Source organism: Anabrus simplex, chromosome 5 (assembly GCF_040414725.1).
Source record: "Anabrus simplex isolate iqAnaSimp1 chromosome 5, ASM4041472v1, whole genome shotgun sequence".
Classification (NCBI taxonomy): domain Eukaryota; kingdom Metazoa; phylum Arthropoda; class Insecta; order Orthoptera; family Tettigoniidae; genus Anabrus; species Anabrus simplex.
Window position 1 is genome coordinate 90,573,873 of NC_090269.1, and position 17,616 is coordinate 90,591,488.

Here is a 17,616-nt window from a genome sequence, read left to right on the forward strand (position 1 = left end):
GCTGAGAAAACAAAATTTTTGACGAATATAAAAAGTGCCCCAAAGTTTTTAGCAATGGATATTGGTCGAATAGAAAAGGTAAAGAAATTCAAATATTTGGGTAAAACAATTCAAGAAAATGGTTTAGAAAAATCTGCTATAGAGGAGAGGATACAAAAGATGGAAAGAGCGTACGGTATAACTAAGAATACTTACAACAAAAAGTGCTTATCAAGAAAACTTAAAGCACTACAACACAGTAGTGAAACCAGAATGCCTTTATGAAAGCGAATGTCTAGCACTGAACTACAAGCTTGATAAATTAGAAATATTAGAAAGAAGAATTATAAGGAAAATATTAGGTCCTCTAAGAATTGCAGAGTTTTGGAAATTAAGAAGTAACAATGAAATTTACCAGAACGTAGAAAACATATCAGAAACAACAAGAAAAAGGAGATTGCTATTTCTTGGACACATTTACAGAATGGATGACAATAGACTAACTAAACGAATCTTCAAGTACCTTTGGGAAAAGAAATCAACTACCACCTGGATTCAAGAAGTCAAGAAAGACCTGGAAAGGAACAACATATGAGAAGAAGAATTATTGGAAAGAAAGATTTTTAGGAAGAAACTCTTACAAATGGAAGGACTCCAAGGGAGGAAGGAAAAGAAAACAGGCACAAAGTGGACTGAAGACAGGAAAAAGAAACACAGTGAAACAATGAAAGAATACTGGAAGAAAAGGAAAGAACAACTAAGGAGGAACAATTGAAATTGTAACGTGGTCTTTAGAAGGCGGGAACGCAAGAAGAAAGAAGAAATAAATAAATAAATAAATAAATAAATAAATAAATAAATAAATAAATAAATAAATAAATAAATAAATAAATAAATAAATAAAGTTTTATGAGCATTTAATATTGGTACATCATAAATGATCCATTCTTTATATAGTTTATAACAGTTCTTTCCATACACTATTCACTGTGCTTCGACGACCTTAACCTTTTCCAACAATCTTACGCGCGATAGTGCAACATATAATTGGCCATGACTGAATACTGGTTCGGGTAAGTTGACACCCATTTTTTCAAGAGGCTGTCTCTGCACTTTATTAATGGTCATACAAAAGGCTAGTCGACTTCATACTTTCCGTTCTGTGTGTACTTTGATGTTTTCTATTAGCAGCATGTTAATTATTAGGAAAGTTCTGCCATCTGTTGAGTATATTTAGTAACTGGGGAAGGTCAGAGAATCAAAGAATATATACCACAGAAAAATATTCTTCCATGATTAAAGGAAGTGTATACTCCCTTGCTTGATAGGTAGTAATCATTACTACATTACTAAGGATGAAAATCAGATAATAAGATCAGTTGCTTAGCAACCGGCTAAGTAAAGAATATATTGTGGTTAAGGTAAGCCTTTACCTGCAATGATTGGAGTCGTCATTTACTGATTTGATTTTATGATTACTCAAAGGTGGCTGAACTCAGAGACCTATTGATATCTCATGATTCACTGTCAGGTAATTCCGGAGATAATAAAACAAGAATGAAGCAAATCATTCCAGTAGAATGGACAGACGGACTGGCCAAAGCTGTTTTTAGTAAACTCGTTGAATATATAGATAATAACTAGCAAATTACCCGCGGCTTCGCTTGCATGGAATTCGTTATTTGATCAAAGTAATCGTTCGCCGGCATTGTACTAAAACATTATCTGAAAATTCGTAAAGTTTAAAAACTCACTAAAAAATTGAGTTTCATTTACCAGCAAAATTCTTTGTAAACCATGTTTGTGGTATTACATTTTGGGGCTAAGACGATCATGCGACATAGAACTGTACATGTGAGAAACAGTCTTCTCTCAAGTCGAAAAAATAAAACATGATTCTTTATCTTTAAAGGGATTACAAATACCTATTCCCAGATCTGTAACATCTTCAGTTTTTGAGATGTACATAAGTATCCCAATACAAAGAATTCAACCCCTTGATCAATCCTTCCCCCACTCCATTTTAGTGTATTTTCCAAAAACAAACATACATGTTTTTTATTTTTAAAGGAGATTCCAAATCCCAATTTTCACGTCTGTAACATCTTCAGTTTTTATGATGTAAGTATCCTCATAAAAATAATTCAACAATTTTTCACTTCTTTTCACCCCTCGTTAAGTGCCTCCTCCAAAAACAAAAAGGTACATGTTCCTGTATTTTTAAAGAACTTTCCAAATACCAAGTTTCTTGTCTCTAACATGTTAAGTTTTTGACATATAATGTAGATATACCAGTACTCATTTTAAAAATTCACTCGCTTTTCCAATTCCTTTCGGCCCCTTAACTGGATTTTCCGAAAACAAAAAAATATGTTTCATTATTTTTAAAGAAGATTCCAAATACCAGTGTTCATGTCTGTATGCCTGTTATACCTTCAGTTTTTGAGATAAATGTATACTCATAAAAATAATTCTTCTTCTCCTTCCTCACTTCTTTCCACTCCTCTCCCGCCTTAAGAGGACTTTCCAAAAACAAAAAATACGTGTTTCTTTATTTTGAAAGGCAATTCAAAATACCAACTTTCACATCTGTAACAGCTTTAGTTTTTAAGATAAAGTATCCTCATAAACATATTTCAACTCCTTATTTACTTACTTTTCAACCCCACACCCCTTACGTCGATTTTCCGTAAAAAACAAATGTGTGTTCCTTTTTTAAAGGAGATTCCAAATACTAACTTTCACGTCTGTAACATCTTCAGTTTTTGAGATATAAGTATCCTCATAAAAGTATTTCAACTCCTTTTTCACCCCACCACTCCTACCCATTTATTTGATTCTCCCTCCCCAAAAGTGTGTGTTTCTTTATTTTTAAAGGAGATTCCAAATATCAATTTTCGTGTTTTTAACATCTTTAGTTTTTGGGATATAAGTATCCTCTTACAAAGAATTCAACTAATTTTCAATTCATTCACCCCACTTAAGAGCATTTTCCGAAGACAAAAGTTTTGCTAGTGGCTTTACGTCGCACCAACACAGATAGGTCTTATGGCAACGATGGGATAGGAAAGGATAGGAAAGGCCTTGTGTAAGGTACAGCCCCAGCATTTGCATGGTGTGAAAATGGGAAACCATGGAAAACCATATTCAGGGCTGCCGACAGTGGGATTCGAACCCACTATCTCCTGGATGTAAGCTCACAGCCGCACGGCCAAATTGCCCAGTCAAAGACAAAATAACACGTGTTTCTTTACTTTGAAAGAAGATTCCAAATACAAATCTTCATGCCTCTAACATCTTCAGTTTTTGAGATATAAGTATCCTCATGAAAAGAATTCAACTCCCTTTTCACCACAGGCCGTTAAGTTGATTCCCCCCTCCAAAAAATGCACGTTTCTTTATTTTTAAAGGAGATTAAAAATACCACCTTCAGTTTTTAGATATAAGTTTCTCCAGAAAAAAAATCAATTTTTTTACTTCCTTTCACACTCCCGACTCAAGTGAATTCTCCAAAAACAAACAGTACCTGTTTCTTTAAAACAGCTTCCAAATACCAATTATCACGACTGCAACTTCTTCAGTTTTTTGAGATACATGTATCCTCGTTAAAGGAATTCATCTCCATTTTCATTCCCTCCCCTACCAAGTTGATTACCTCCTCCCCCCAAATGTGTGTTTATTTTTAAAGGTGATTCCAAATACCAGTTTTCATGTTTGTAACATCTTTAGATTTTTTGTTATGTATACATTCTCATACAAATAAACCAATTAATTTTTCAATTCTTTCACCCCCTCCTGTTCAGGTTTTTTTCCGAAAACCAAAGAATACATGTTTCCTTATTTTAAAAGAAGATTCCAAATACCAATTTTCACGTCTGCAACATGTTAAGTTTTTGAGATATACTGTAGATATGCTAATTTTAAAAATTCACCCCCTTTTTCAGTTCCCCTTAAGTGGAGGTTCCGGAAAGAAAAAAAAAAAAAAGAAGATGATTCTTTATTTTTATAGGAAATTCCAAATACCAGTTTTCAAATCTGTAATATGTTACGTGACTGAGATAATTTGCAGACATAGCCTTTTTAAAAATCCACCCCGTTTGTCACTCCTGTTCACCCTCTATTCATCGGATTATCCAAAAACACAAAAATACTTATTTCTTTATTTTCAAAGGAGATTCCAAATACCAATTTCCAAGTCTGTAACATCTTCAGTTTTTGAAATATAACTCTCCTCATAAAAGGTGTTCACTCCCTTTTCCACCCCCTTAATGGGATTTTCCAGAAACACAAAAATACGTGTTTCTTTATTTTTAAAGTAGATTCCAATTACCAATTTTCATGTTTTTAAACTGTTCAGTTTTCAATATATAGATAAATTCAAATTTATTAATTCACCCCCCTTTTCACCCCCTTAGCGACGGAACATCAAAAAATCCTCCCTTAGTGAGCACCTACATTGTAATATGGATGTATCCCCAAAATTTCATTCCTTTATGTCCAGTAGTTTTGGGTTCGGCAATGATGAATCAGTCAGTAGGACAAGTTATTTTATATATGTGTATATACAGGGTGAAGCGAAATTCGCGCACTCGGGCGTCGCGGCGCGACTCCTTACATGCCAGCAATAAAAAAATATCTCTCACAAAAGATCGTCCTGCTAGTATATCCAGCAGAAAAAGAACGTTGAAGAGTGGCAATCTGGCAACACTGTAGCCATATGCAGGGTAACTACCCCTGTCAGCCTGTGTTAGTCGTGCTGTACATTTGGTGCAGTGGATAGAGTTTTGGATTAGCATGCAGGAGGTCGAGGGTTCGATTCTGGGTTGAGGTGCTTTTTTTATTTGCTATTTTCCATCGGACATTACATACTGTAATACAGTAAGAGACCGTTCCTTAGGTCACGTGTATCCTACATTTACAAAATTTAGTATCGCTGAACACGTTGTAACGCATGAAGTGGTGCGAATAAATTCACGCCCGCGTAGTGGAAAGGGCGTCTTTCAAAGCTGACCAATGAAAACGAATGTTGGTCCATTTCTAGGATAGTACTGTAGTATGTAAGTGCAAAAGGTTTCTAGTGGACCCGCTGCAATCGCTGTTGACGATTAAGATGCCAGATACTATAACACCTGGACTACATTTACGAAATAAAAAACATATACCTCAACCCAGGATCGACCCCTCGACCTCCTGCATGCTATCCCAAAACCCTATGCACTGCACCAACTGTACAGCACGACTTCAAGGTGATAGCAGAGGTAGTTACCCTACATGTGGTTACAGTGTTGCCAGATTGGCACTCTTCATCGACCTTTTTCTCCCGGATATACTCTCAGGACGAACTTTTGTGAGAGACATTTTTTTATTGCTGGCATGTGAGGAATCGCGCTGCGACGCCCGGGTGCGCGAATTTCGCTTCACCCTGTATATATATACATGTTTCAGGAACAATATGCATTCCCTTCATAACGTAGTGCGACATCTAGAGAAGTGAATGAAATGTCCGGTGTGGTGGTGTGCATTGCTCTCGAGCTCTCACACGACACAAGGTGATGCTCACAGTCTTTTTCAATATCCAAGGTCTGATACTCACTGCTAAATACTCAATGATGGAGGGAATGCATATTGTTCCTGAAATATGTATGACAAAATAAATAATTTTCAATCATTAAAAGTGTATTGACAAGGTGGACAAAACATAAACTATTTTAAATAGTTTCTTTAATACGAGGACAGTATGAAAAGTTCTCGGAATCACCGCTAGATGTCTGTGCTAGAGCAACAAGGTTCTGCGCAATAATCACACATCCTTTGTGTGTGAACACGTGGTGCGTCAGTGCTCTAGCTGCAGGAGTGTGGTAGTGATGACTCTTTGTTGTTGTTCCCGCGTAGTGATTTGTGACAATGGAAAAAACTGAGATTCGAGCAGTGATTAAATACTTTGTAAAGAAAGGTATGAAAGCAAAGAAAATTCATGCCAACTTTCAGAACACACTGGGGGACTCTGCTCCTTCATTTTCAACTGTTGCCAAGTGGACCAGTGAGTTTAAATTTGGTCGGGAGAGCTTGGATGATGATCCCCGTAGTGGACGGCCAAAAAGTGTTACGACCCCAGAATGTATCGCAAAAGTGCATAAAATGGTCATGGAGGATCGCCGACTGAAAGTGCAGAAGATTGCTGAAGCTGTAGGGATGTCTTCTGAATGGGTATATTATATTTTAACCAAAGAATTGGGTATGAAAAAATTATCCGCAAGATGGGTGCCGCAGCTCTTGACATTGGACAATAAACGCACCAGATTGGAAATGTCCGAACAAAGTCTGGCCCGTTTTCAGTGCAACCAACAAGATTTTTTGCCCCGGTTTGTGACTACAGATGAAACTTGGGTCCACTACTATACCCCAGAGACAAAATAGCAGTCATAGCAGTGGAAACATGCTGATTCACCACCACCAAAGAAAGCAAAGGCAGTGCGTTCGGCCGGAAAGGTCATGGCCTCAGTTTTCTGGGATGCAAAAGGCATTCTGCTGATAGATTATCTTCCTACTGGCCAAATAATTACGGGGAAACACTATGCAAACCTCCTAGACCAACTACAGGAAAAGATACGCGAAACAAGGACTGGTTTGGCAAGGAAAAAGGTCATCTTTCATCAGGACAACGTTCCGCCGCACACAAGTGTTATTGCCATGGCAAAACTTCATGAACTGAGGTACGAATTGTTGCCACATCCACCTTATTCACCTGATTTGGCACCATCAGACTTTCATCTATTCCCCAAGCTGAAAATTTTCCTTGGTGGACGGAGATTTTCTACAAGGGAAGAACTGGCAGCCGAATTGGAGAGGTATTTTGCAGGCCTGGAGGAATCTCATTTTCGAGATGGGATCAAGGCATTGAAACATCACTGGACCAAATGCATTAGTCTACAGGGAGACTATGTTGAAAACTAAAAACAGTTCCACCGAGGTAAGATAATTCTAGTACATTCCGAGAACTATTCAAACCACCTACGTAGATTAATCTTCGTAGCAAGTTTTTATAACCAGATGCTCTTGTTGATGTCAGCCTCATATCAGAGGAGTTTAATAATAATAAAAAATAATAATAATAATAATAATAATAATAATAATAATAATAATAATAATAATAAATGGTATCTGGCCTCTGGAAAGGCCTGGTTCAGCTGATTTAAGTTGATACCTTATAGGCAACCTGCATGTCTGTGAAGATGGGGCCTTATTTATGATGAATTCTAATGATGTGGGAAAAAAACACACACACACACAGACAGAGAGAGAGAGCCATCGGAATTAACCAATGAAGGTTAAAATTCCTGATCGACCGACCGATTGATTGATAAAAAGGAAATGATGATCTAAAGTATGTCCAGAATTCTTCCATACCGGTATATACATGAATTAAAACAAAGACAGAAGTAATATATTTGACAAAAATAAATGAAATTAACTTGAATGTAACTCCAATAATTTGAATAACACATTGGAGACACTGCCTGTAGAAACTACGGGCGCGTTATTTCATTGTTACTGACAAAGCTTCGAGAGTCTACGGGTGCATATTTACACTGTAGCTAGAAATAGTAGCCACCATATCAGCGACTTGTAACTTCATCAGAATACTGTTGGATGCTTCTATAAACAAAAAATGTACTAGTTATGAGCATAAGTCAAAAACTCTTCTTCAAAGAGTGTGTTCAAGAAGCAGGCATGTGTAATTCAAGTGTACAAATTTAGATGATGAATCCATGCTGGATGTTCTTATGGAAGACTTGGGTTCTGAAAATGAGGGCAAGGATAACAATTTCACACCAAATGAACACAATGATTCTGATGCTTCAGACAAGCAAACTTAGATAACGAGCTAATTTCAAATTGGTGTGAGATGGGTTCTGTAATATAGTTTTATATCGCTCGCTAAAAATTTGTGTTGTTTCCCATGCAAAGCTGCAGCAACTCAATGCAAGTCTACCATCAAGCGACGAACAATGGGAAAGAAAATTACTGGTTGCAAACAACAATACCCAAACCAATTGACGAGTTAGGTTATAATCTGTATTTATATGTTTTAGTAGTTGGGTCCTCACTTGCCAAATTTCAAAATATTAACCAAACTGGCATTCATAGCTGCATGATAAATTTTTATCGTTTGTAGAATTTATTATCTTCATAAATGTATATTTAAAAATGGCTGCACTGTTGATTTTAATTGAGAGAAAAGTGTGATCATTCTAAATATTTAAAAAGTTACTGACATCAAAGCTTTTCCTAGTATTGCAAACATTTCAAAAACCATTAAAAATCTTGTGATTTCTAGAGGTTAGCACATTCAAATATGGCCATCTCCAATGTACTGAGAAGGAACCATTATGCAAAACAGTCATGTGCTTGTCAAGTTCAGTTTGAGTGGCTGACCAAGATCTGTTCCAAGGTTCCACTAACTACTTTTACTGTTTCTGGAATCACTGATATGCCAGGAATTTTGACCTGCAGGGGTTCTCTTGCACAGGCTACTGAAAAGTCTACCCATGTGCATCTGGCATATATGAGCTTATTTCAATGCCACTGGTTTGAGTGGAATATGTGAGGTATGTTTGGTTAAAGTTATGTATAATTCAACAAGGTATAAATATGCCCTTAATTCACAATATATTATTATTAGTCAGTATAAATGATTTTAAAAAATATAACTTCTGTTGATTTCATACACTTAATAAACGTTCCAGAACATGAGCTTTTGGAGTGTTGGCACCATCTTACCTTGTACTGTATTTGGTAGTAGTGGGGCAATCCTTTCCCTGCCACATTACTGCTGGTAAAGTTAACAGTTACAGTGATTCCACCCTCGTATCTCACCACTTCTGGAGCGAACAAGAGGAATGAACATTCTGGAACAGGGAAACCTTAGTGTTTACCAGTGTTCGGTAACAAGATATGATCATCAGTGAGTGAACAAGAAGAATGAATATTCTGGAACAGAGAAACCCTAGTGTCTATGTTCAGTAATAAGATGTGATCATCAGTGAGTGAACAAAAGGAATGAATATTCTGGAACAGAAACCCTAGTGTCTATGTTCAGTAATAAGATGTGATCATCAGTGAGTGAACAAGAGGAATGAATATTCTGGAACAGAAACCCTAGTGCCTATGTTCAGTTTATTTATTTAGCATATAGCTTATACATACATACATACATACATACATACATACATACATACATATTATTCGCACACTTTATCTTGGTGCATTTGTGTACGGGGGTGAGGAGTAAGGAGGGAGCTGTCCCGGCATCGATAGTGCTGGCTGGTGCTGCCAACTGAATGAAAATGAAATCCGAATTGAATCGAGAATATGATTGATCGATAAGAAATTTCTAAACCGTTATCATCTTAAGCCAACAACTATGTCACATACACATAATATAACATTATAAAGCATTTCTTGATGCGAATCTTGCTCCTAGTATGCATTCTATACTTTGGCTTTGTTGTGTAAACAACAACAGTACTAGTACGTAAAATGTACGCCAGATGTCGCACAACGATGCTTAAGCGATTCATAGTTTGTGTTTCAAAGGTTGCCAGTACGAATCTCGAAGATCGCCGAGGTCGACTGATTCAGCACTAGGGTGTAAATGCACCAAGATAAAGTGTGCGGATAATACATACATACATACATACATACATACATACATACATACATACATACATACATACATACATACATACATACATACATACATACATACATACATACATACATACATATATACATACATACATACATACATACATACATACATACATACATACATACATACATACATATTTACAGCTGAGAAACAACGTCATTTGTGCTTCACAATTGAATATCAAGTTTTTCAATCCAATGTACAGCATCTGGAGATACCAGCAGGAAGTCATTTTCATCACCGTGATAGGCTCGAATCTTCCATTCCCTGACGATATGATGAATAGTCTATGTTCAGTAATAAGATATGATCATCAGTGAGTGTACAAGAAGAATGAATATTCTGGAACAGAGAAACCCTAGTGTCTATGTTCAGTAATAAGGTGTGATCATCATCAGTGAGTGAACAGGAGGAATGAATATCCTGGAACAGAGAAACCCTAGAGTCTATGTTCAGTAATAAGATGTGATCATCAGTGAGTGAACAAGAGGAATGAATATTCTGGAATAGACAAACCCTAGTGTTTACCAGTGTTCAGTAACAAGACATGATAATCAGTGAGCAGACAAGAGGAACGAACATTCCAAAACAGATAAAGCCTAGTGTTTACCAGTATTTCAGTGTTCGATAATAGGACATGATCATCAGTGAGTGAACAAGAGGAATGACTATTCTGGAACAGACAAACCCTACTGTTTACCGTGTTCGGTAAAAAGACGTGTTCATCAGTAAATGAGCCAGAGCTATGAACATTCTAGAATAGAGAAATTCTCGTATTTGTGTTCGATAAGAAGGCGTACTCATCAGTGAGAGAACAAAAGCTATGTACATTCTGGAACAAAGATCCAAAGAAGAACAAAAAAAACCCAAGTATCTCTGTTTGACAATAAGGCATGTACGTCAGTGAGGAAACAATATGCAGCAACATTCTGGAACAGAGAAACCCAAGTATTTATCAGTGATTGTGCAACTCCAGCTGAAGTAATCTGCTGCCATCACCATGTTGACTAATGTATAGGCTAAGCCATTTCCAACTGAAAAATATGAGGGGTGTTCAAATGAAAGGTACGAAACGTCGTTAAAACCAAACTGGTTGAAATTTGAATACACCGCTTTGGGATAATGTATTGCAACATCCAGGGAAGCGAATGAAGAATGAAGTGTCCAGTGTGGTGGTGAGCATTGCGCTCGGGCTCTTACATGACGCAAGGTGATGCTCACAATCTTTTTTTCAATGTCCGAGGTCCGATACTCATTGAATTCAAGCACAGAAAAACCATTAACAGTGACGTGTGCTTTAAGGTACTCTGTAGCTTACGCAAATCAATCAAGAGCAAATGGCCTAGGCTGCTCACGGAGGGAGTGATTCTGCTCCACGATAACACTTGTCCACATGTCTCCAAAGTCACACAAAGTGTACAGGCCAAGTTCAAATGGAAGCAGCTTGAGCATCTACCCTACAGCCTGGACATGTCACCCTGCGACTTCCATCTGTTTTGTCTGCCAAAAAACACCTCGAAGGGAAGCGACGAACTGAAAAGCACTACGAAAGATTGGCTCCTGTCGCAGCCAGAGGAATTCTGGAAGCAGAAAATCCTTCTGCTCGTGAAACAGTTTGTTTGTCACATTCTGTAATAGAGAAGTGTAAATATGAATATATTTATGTCTGTAACATACTTTGTGCATTTGTTTGCTATCTGCAGTAAATAATGCACAGTAATCTACCAATGCGCGTAGCGCGTGATCCGTCTAGTGACCAGTATTACTTCTCGATTTCAACTACCGTGCGGGTCACACACCAGGCGCGCGAGTGGGATAAACCCTACCAACGTACAAAACTTCGATAATTACAACTTTTAAAGAGTCCCACACAAATATTTTGCTCAGGTTGGCAGGTATTGCTAATATGCAGTGAACGTGATAATTATATATAATTACATATTTAACTTAAAATAAGTAAATCCTCCATAGCATGAAATAAAATATTGTATGCAACAGTCACTAAAGTGAAGAGTTTGCATTTTTTCGTTTTGAAATTCCATCACTTAAATGTACACATCTCACTCATGATGTAAAAGATCAGTTTCCATGGTAGTTGCACAAATAACTGTGACAACTATTGCCTTAAATAACAACTGTTATTCCTTAAATACCGATTCCTGTTCATTTTTTCTCCTTACTCTCATGAAATTTTAAGACAAACTTATAATGTCCTTTTTTTTTTTTTTTTTTTTTTTTTACCATTTACTACTTAAAGGGGACATGTCCAGCTGACAAAAATCATGGCAGCAAACACTTGATATTTTTGCAATCAGTATCCAGAAACATTTCAAACAAAGAATTCTGGCAAAGACATAACAACAAATTTAATTATCTTAACACAAAATATTATAGAATGTTTTCTCCTACTCCTGAAACATTTGTAAACTGGAGATATATCCGAAACAGACTTTAAACGTATTAGGTCGTGTTACGTACATGTAGTACGTGTTGAAGAGATGTTAAGTACAGAACAAAAATGGCCAGCCGGACACCAGTGGGATCCGAACCCACAACCTCCCGATTTCGTGTCGGTTGTTCTAACACAGAACCTTTCAAACAGAACAAAGATGGCCTAGGCCACCATAGCTCAATTGGTAGAGCAACCGACACAAAATCGGGAGGTTGTGGGTTCGGATCCCACTGGTGTCCGGCTGGCCATTTTTGTTCTGTACTTAACATCTCTTCAACATGTACTACATGTACGTAACACGACCTAATATGTTGAAAGTCTGTTTCGATTACAATGCGGTCGTGAAAATTCAATATTCATGGAGATATATCCCATTATATAATAAACAATTCACATGTAGCTGATTTAAATCATTACAGAAGAATTCATCTCTTGAAAAAACGGAGGGAAGTAGCCTCGTGTAATGACTTTATATTAGTGTTCTGGTACAACATGTCACTTACTCTCCTGACAAAGAGGTGGGAAGTAGTCTGCTATAATGACATTATATTAGTGTTCTGGTACAACATGCCACTTACTATCCTGACACAGTGGTGGGAAGTAGCCTGCTATAATGACATTATATCAGCATTCTGGTACAACATGTCACTTACTCTCCTAACACAGTGGTGGGAAGTAGCCTGCTATAATGACATTATATCAGTGTTCTGGTACAACATGTCACTTACTCTCTTAACACAGAGGTGGGAAGATTTTTTTTTTTTTTTTTTTTTTGCTGGTTGCTTTACGTTGCACCGACACAGATAGGTCTTATGGCGACGATGGGATAGGGAAGGGCTAGGAGTGGGAAGGAGGCGGCTGTGGCCATAATTAAGGTACAGCCCCAGCATTTGCCTGGTGTGAAAATGGGAAACCACGGAAAACCATCTTCAGGGCTGCCGACAGTGGGGTTCGAACCTACTATCTCCCGAATACTGGATACTGACCGCACTTAAGCAACTGCAGCCAACGAGCTCGGTTAGGTGGAAAGTAGCCTGCTATAATGACATTACTAGTGTTCTGGTACAACATGTCACTTATTCTCCTGACACAGTGGGGGAAAAGTAGCCTGCTATAATGACATTATATTAGTGTTCTGGTACAACATGCCACTTATTCTCCTGACATAGTGTTGGGAAGTAACCTGCTATAATGACATTATATTAGTGTTCTGGTACAACATGACACTTATTCTCCTGACACAGTGGGGGAAAAGTAGCCTGCTATAATGACATTATATTAGTGTTCTGGTACAACATGCCACTTATTCTCCTGACACAGTGTTGGGAAGTAGCCTGCTATAATGACATTATATTAGTGTTCTGGTACAACATGCCACTTATTCTCCTGACACAGTGTTGGGAAGTAGCCTGCTATAATGACATTATATTAGTGTTCTGGTACAACATGCCACTTATTCTCCTGACACAGTGGGGGAAAAGTAGCCTGCTATAATGACATTATATTAGTGTTCTGGTACAACATGCCACTTATTCTCCTGACACAGTGTTGGGAAGTAGCCTGCTATAATGACATTATATTAGTGTTCTGGTACAACATGCCACTTATTCTCCTGACACAGTGGGGGAAAAGTAGCCTGCTATAATGACATTATATTAGTGTTCTGGTACAACATGTCACTTATTCTCCTGACACAGTGGGGGAAAAGTAGCCTGCTATAATGACATTATATTAGTGTTCTGGTACAACATGCCACTTATTCTCCTGACACAGTGTTGGGAAGTAGCCTGCTATAATGACATTATATTAGTGTTCTGGTACAACATGCCACTTATTCTCCTGACACAGTGGGGGGAAGTAGCCTGCTATAATGACATTATATTAGTGTTCTGGTATAACATGCCACTTATTCTCTTGACACAGTGGGGGGAAGTAGCCTGCTATAATGACATTATATTAGTGTTCTGGTACAACATGCCACTTATTCTCCTGACACAGTGGGGGGAAGTACCCTGCTATAATGACATTATATTAGTGTTCTGGTACAACATGCTGCTTATTCTCCTGACACAGTGTTGGGAAGTAGCCTGCTATAATGACATTACTAGTGTTCTGGTACAACATGTCACTTATTCTCCTGACACAGTGGGGGGAAGTAGCCTGCTATAATGACATTACATTAGTATTCTGGTACAACATAACACACTCCTGACAGAGTGGTGGGAAATAGCCTCTGTACTGACATTATATTAGTGTTCTGGTACAACATGCCACTTACTCTCCTGACACAGTGGTGGGAAGTAACCTGGTGCACAGCCACCTCGGCACTCTCCTGTGTACTGGTCACATGTTCCGAATCGGCAGTATCCACACTGCTGTCGACAGCCTACTCCAAACCAGTTCACACTGCAATCTGCAAAATGACAAGATAGCATACATTTCCTTCCACATAAGCTACATTTTTGCAGTTTCATTTCTCTGCTTATCAGGGGAGGATCTGTTATGTTTATAATATTACAACTGCATTTGGATTGTCCTATCTCTTCAATATTAAGGGAGCGTAGTCATGAAATATCATTTAAAAAACTAACTTTTTTCCCTTCTATGAATACATTAAGTTTTTCGGATCCAAAAGTATTTAGTATGTGCGTGATGCTCCAACAAATGTATGAGAGCTATCAAGAGTTTATTATTGAAGAGTGAGGTAATAATTCTGTTAACACACTTTATGTCTGTAACTACCATCTGTTACAAACATTCATACACTCATTTTAATAGTCACAGCTATAAGTTTCTATTTTAGCTGGAGTGTTAATGTAGTTTGGCACTTTTTTTTTGATTTGTGATCCTTTGAATAGACTGTAAACAGAGGCTATGCTCAACAATTCATTTAATATCACATGCTATGATTCTTTACAATATACAGGGTATGACACAAGTCAGTAAACCACTGCCAATGGTCAAATTTGAGCCAATGAAGTACTGGCAGAACCAGTGCATAGTGAAGGAAATTTGTTCGTAGAGTAGTGGTAGGACTGGCTCGTTAGTGACAAGTGAGTAACTGACTTCACTTGTGCATTTTAGCATGAGAAGCTTGCATTATGAAAAGAAAATTATTCTGAGCATGTTCGATTTACAGAAGTGGTGGCAACTTCATTGAAATTTTGAAGATGTAAGACAACCTTTCATTGAAAATTTCTCACATATTCAGTCACCATGCAGGCAAGCTATCTTGAAGGTTTGATAAGACAGGTTCTATAGCTGACTTACCATGCAGTGGCCACACAAAACCAGTAATTACAGAAGTAAATCTGCAGGTTGTCATGGAGACATTCATTAAATTATTCAAGAAATCAATGAGAAGAATTTCTAAGGAGCTACAAATTTCTGACAGAAGTGTAAGGAGAATGTTAAAAAGTTATATCTGAAGGCCCTATATGAGGACAGTCCTGACAGAAGACGTGAATCCTGTGAGTCGTAGGCCTATGTGATCTGAAGTGAAATCAATCATATCTTTTACAAAACAATTTTGTAATCTGAAGAAGCATGTTTTAAATTGAAGAGTTAACAAACATAATTGCATGTATTGGGCTTCTGAAAATCCATGATTTGTAACTGAGGAGGAATTAAATGTTTTTGGAGTTACAGTTTGGGCGTTTATATGCAGCAAAGATGTGACAGGTCCTTAACTTTTCAACGGGCTGTGGCTACGACGAAGTATCTTCAAACGTTGACAGAAGTTATGATAGAATTAGACAGTAGCTCGAGATTTGAAGCAGTATGAAACAACCTTATTTGGCAGTAAGATGGTGCTTCACCGCACTACACATTAAATGTCCATGAATTTTTGAATGACCATTTTCAAGAGTGGATAGCATGGTGGGTAAAAATCACCTGGCCACCAAGATCACTGGCCCTCATGCCATATGATTTTTCAACATGAGGGATAATGAAGGCCAAATTTTTCACTACAAAACCACTAAACCTATAGCATTTCAGGTGCACTGACTTTGGGGGGCGAGACATTTACTGCCCCCACCAAAAACGATCTCAGGGGGCAGAGTGCTGTTTTGCCCCCAACAAAGAGTTCCTCCTCCTAGATATAAGTCCTCTTACACTTAAATATGGAATTCGGCAATCGTCAGAGCTCTGAGTCAAGAATTACAGTGTAACAAGATTTAAAAAATAAGTCCCACTTAGGTTCTCTCAGGTCTGCTGTGAAATGGGTTGAGCTGCACTGATGGGTTAATACATGTAGAGTGCAGTGAGCTCTTGCTAATGGGTTTTGGAAGAGAGTGGGGGTCCCTTTCTTGAAACACTGGTTGTGAGATGTGTTGACAGGTAACTAGAGGTGAATGACAGCTATGACAGCTACATATCCTTTATTTACATATCCTAGAGTCGCCATAGAAGTAATCAGTGCAATAACATGTTATCCATGTGCAGTCAAAAGAAATGCAGAATTTTGAGTTACAGGAAAATATCAATTTTATAACTTAACACAACATAGCCAGGAGTGGAGGTATTCAAGCAAGGCATGTTCAGTCCATTTATTTACAAATGGTAGGAATATTTTTTTTTTTTTTTTTTGCTAATTGCTTTCCGTCACACCGACGATGGGACAAGGAAAGGCTAGGAGTGGGAAGGAAGCGGCCGTGGCCTTAATTAAGGTACATCCCCAGCATTTGCCTGGTGTGAAAATGGGAAATCATGGAAAACCATTTTCAGGGCTGCCGACAGTGGGGTTCGAACCTACTATCTCCCGAATACTGGATACTGGCCGCACTTAAGCGACTGCAGCTATCGAGCTTGGTGTAGGAACTTTCTGTTATGTGGGTTTCACAATCATGAACCATGTTGTACGATCAATTGAGAATTTATTTTGAACAGTGTTAACAGGGAGGTGCTTGAACAGACATTTAAGTTGGTGAGGAAGGACAAACTGGCACTTGCTGCCCCTAAGTACTTGTCTGATAGTTCACTATCAAATGATATTGGGGGAACCAACGGAAACACTGCGGCTGAGAAGTGGAGAGACCTGCCACCTCTGCCTAAAAAATGTGCAAGAAGTTTACAATGATCTAGCCATTATGGACATGCGATCCTGCTTAGTAGAAAATTTGCTTCTAGCAAATGACAAACAGAATCACATTATTATGTTTTCTACTGCATTAATTTTATCTAACTGTGTAAAAGAGGAGGGATTCATATCCAAACTGCTCACAGGAACATTATCACAATTCTCCCATGGCTGAATGACAGTATGACATTGAATTCCATCAACATTTTTGCCATCTGATTAGTGTTAATAGAAGATGGTTGCCAGTTACTTCCTTGTACTTGCTTGTAAAAGAAACAGGTTAGGCAAATATGTCTGATAGGTCCTGCCCATGGTTGAGGATCGAGTCCTGGCACATTCCTTGGCATCTAATGGTGTATAAATATTAGACAGCCGTATGTGTTCAGTATATTC

General features: G+C 37.9%; 1 protein-coding gene and 1 non-coding gene across 3 annotated transcripts in view; one reads left to right on the plus strand and one right to left on the minus strand.

Annotated features, from left to right (window-relative positions):
* LOC136873771 (uncharacterized) overlaps positions 1-17,616 on the minus strand; it is a 461,175-nt gene that overhangs the window by 102,292 nt on the left and 341,267 nt on the right. For both annotated transcript variants that reach the window (XM_068227563.1, XM_068227564.1), the window contains 2 exons: positions 14,422-14,556; positions 8,761-8,888 (listed from right to left, as the gene is read on the minus strand). In XM_068227563.1, the coding sequence (XP_068083664.1) occupies positions 8,761-8,888; positions 14,422-14,556 (263 nt within the window). The remainder of the gene's footprint in view (positions 1-8,760; positions 8,889-14,421; positions 14,557-17,616) is intronic.
* TRNAL-CAA (transfer RNA leucine (anticodon CAA)) lies at positions 12,310-12,386 on the plus strand. The gene has a single exon. It is a non-coding gene; the product is annotated as a tRNA-Leu (tRNA).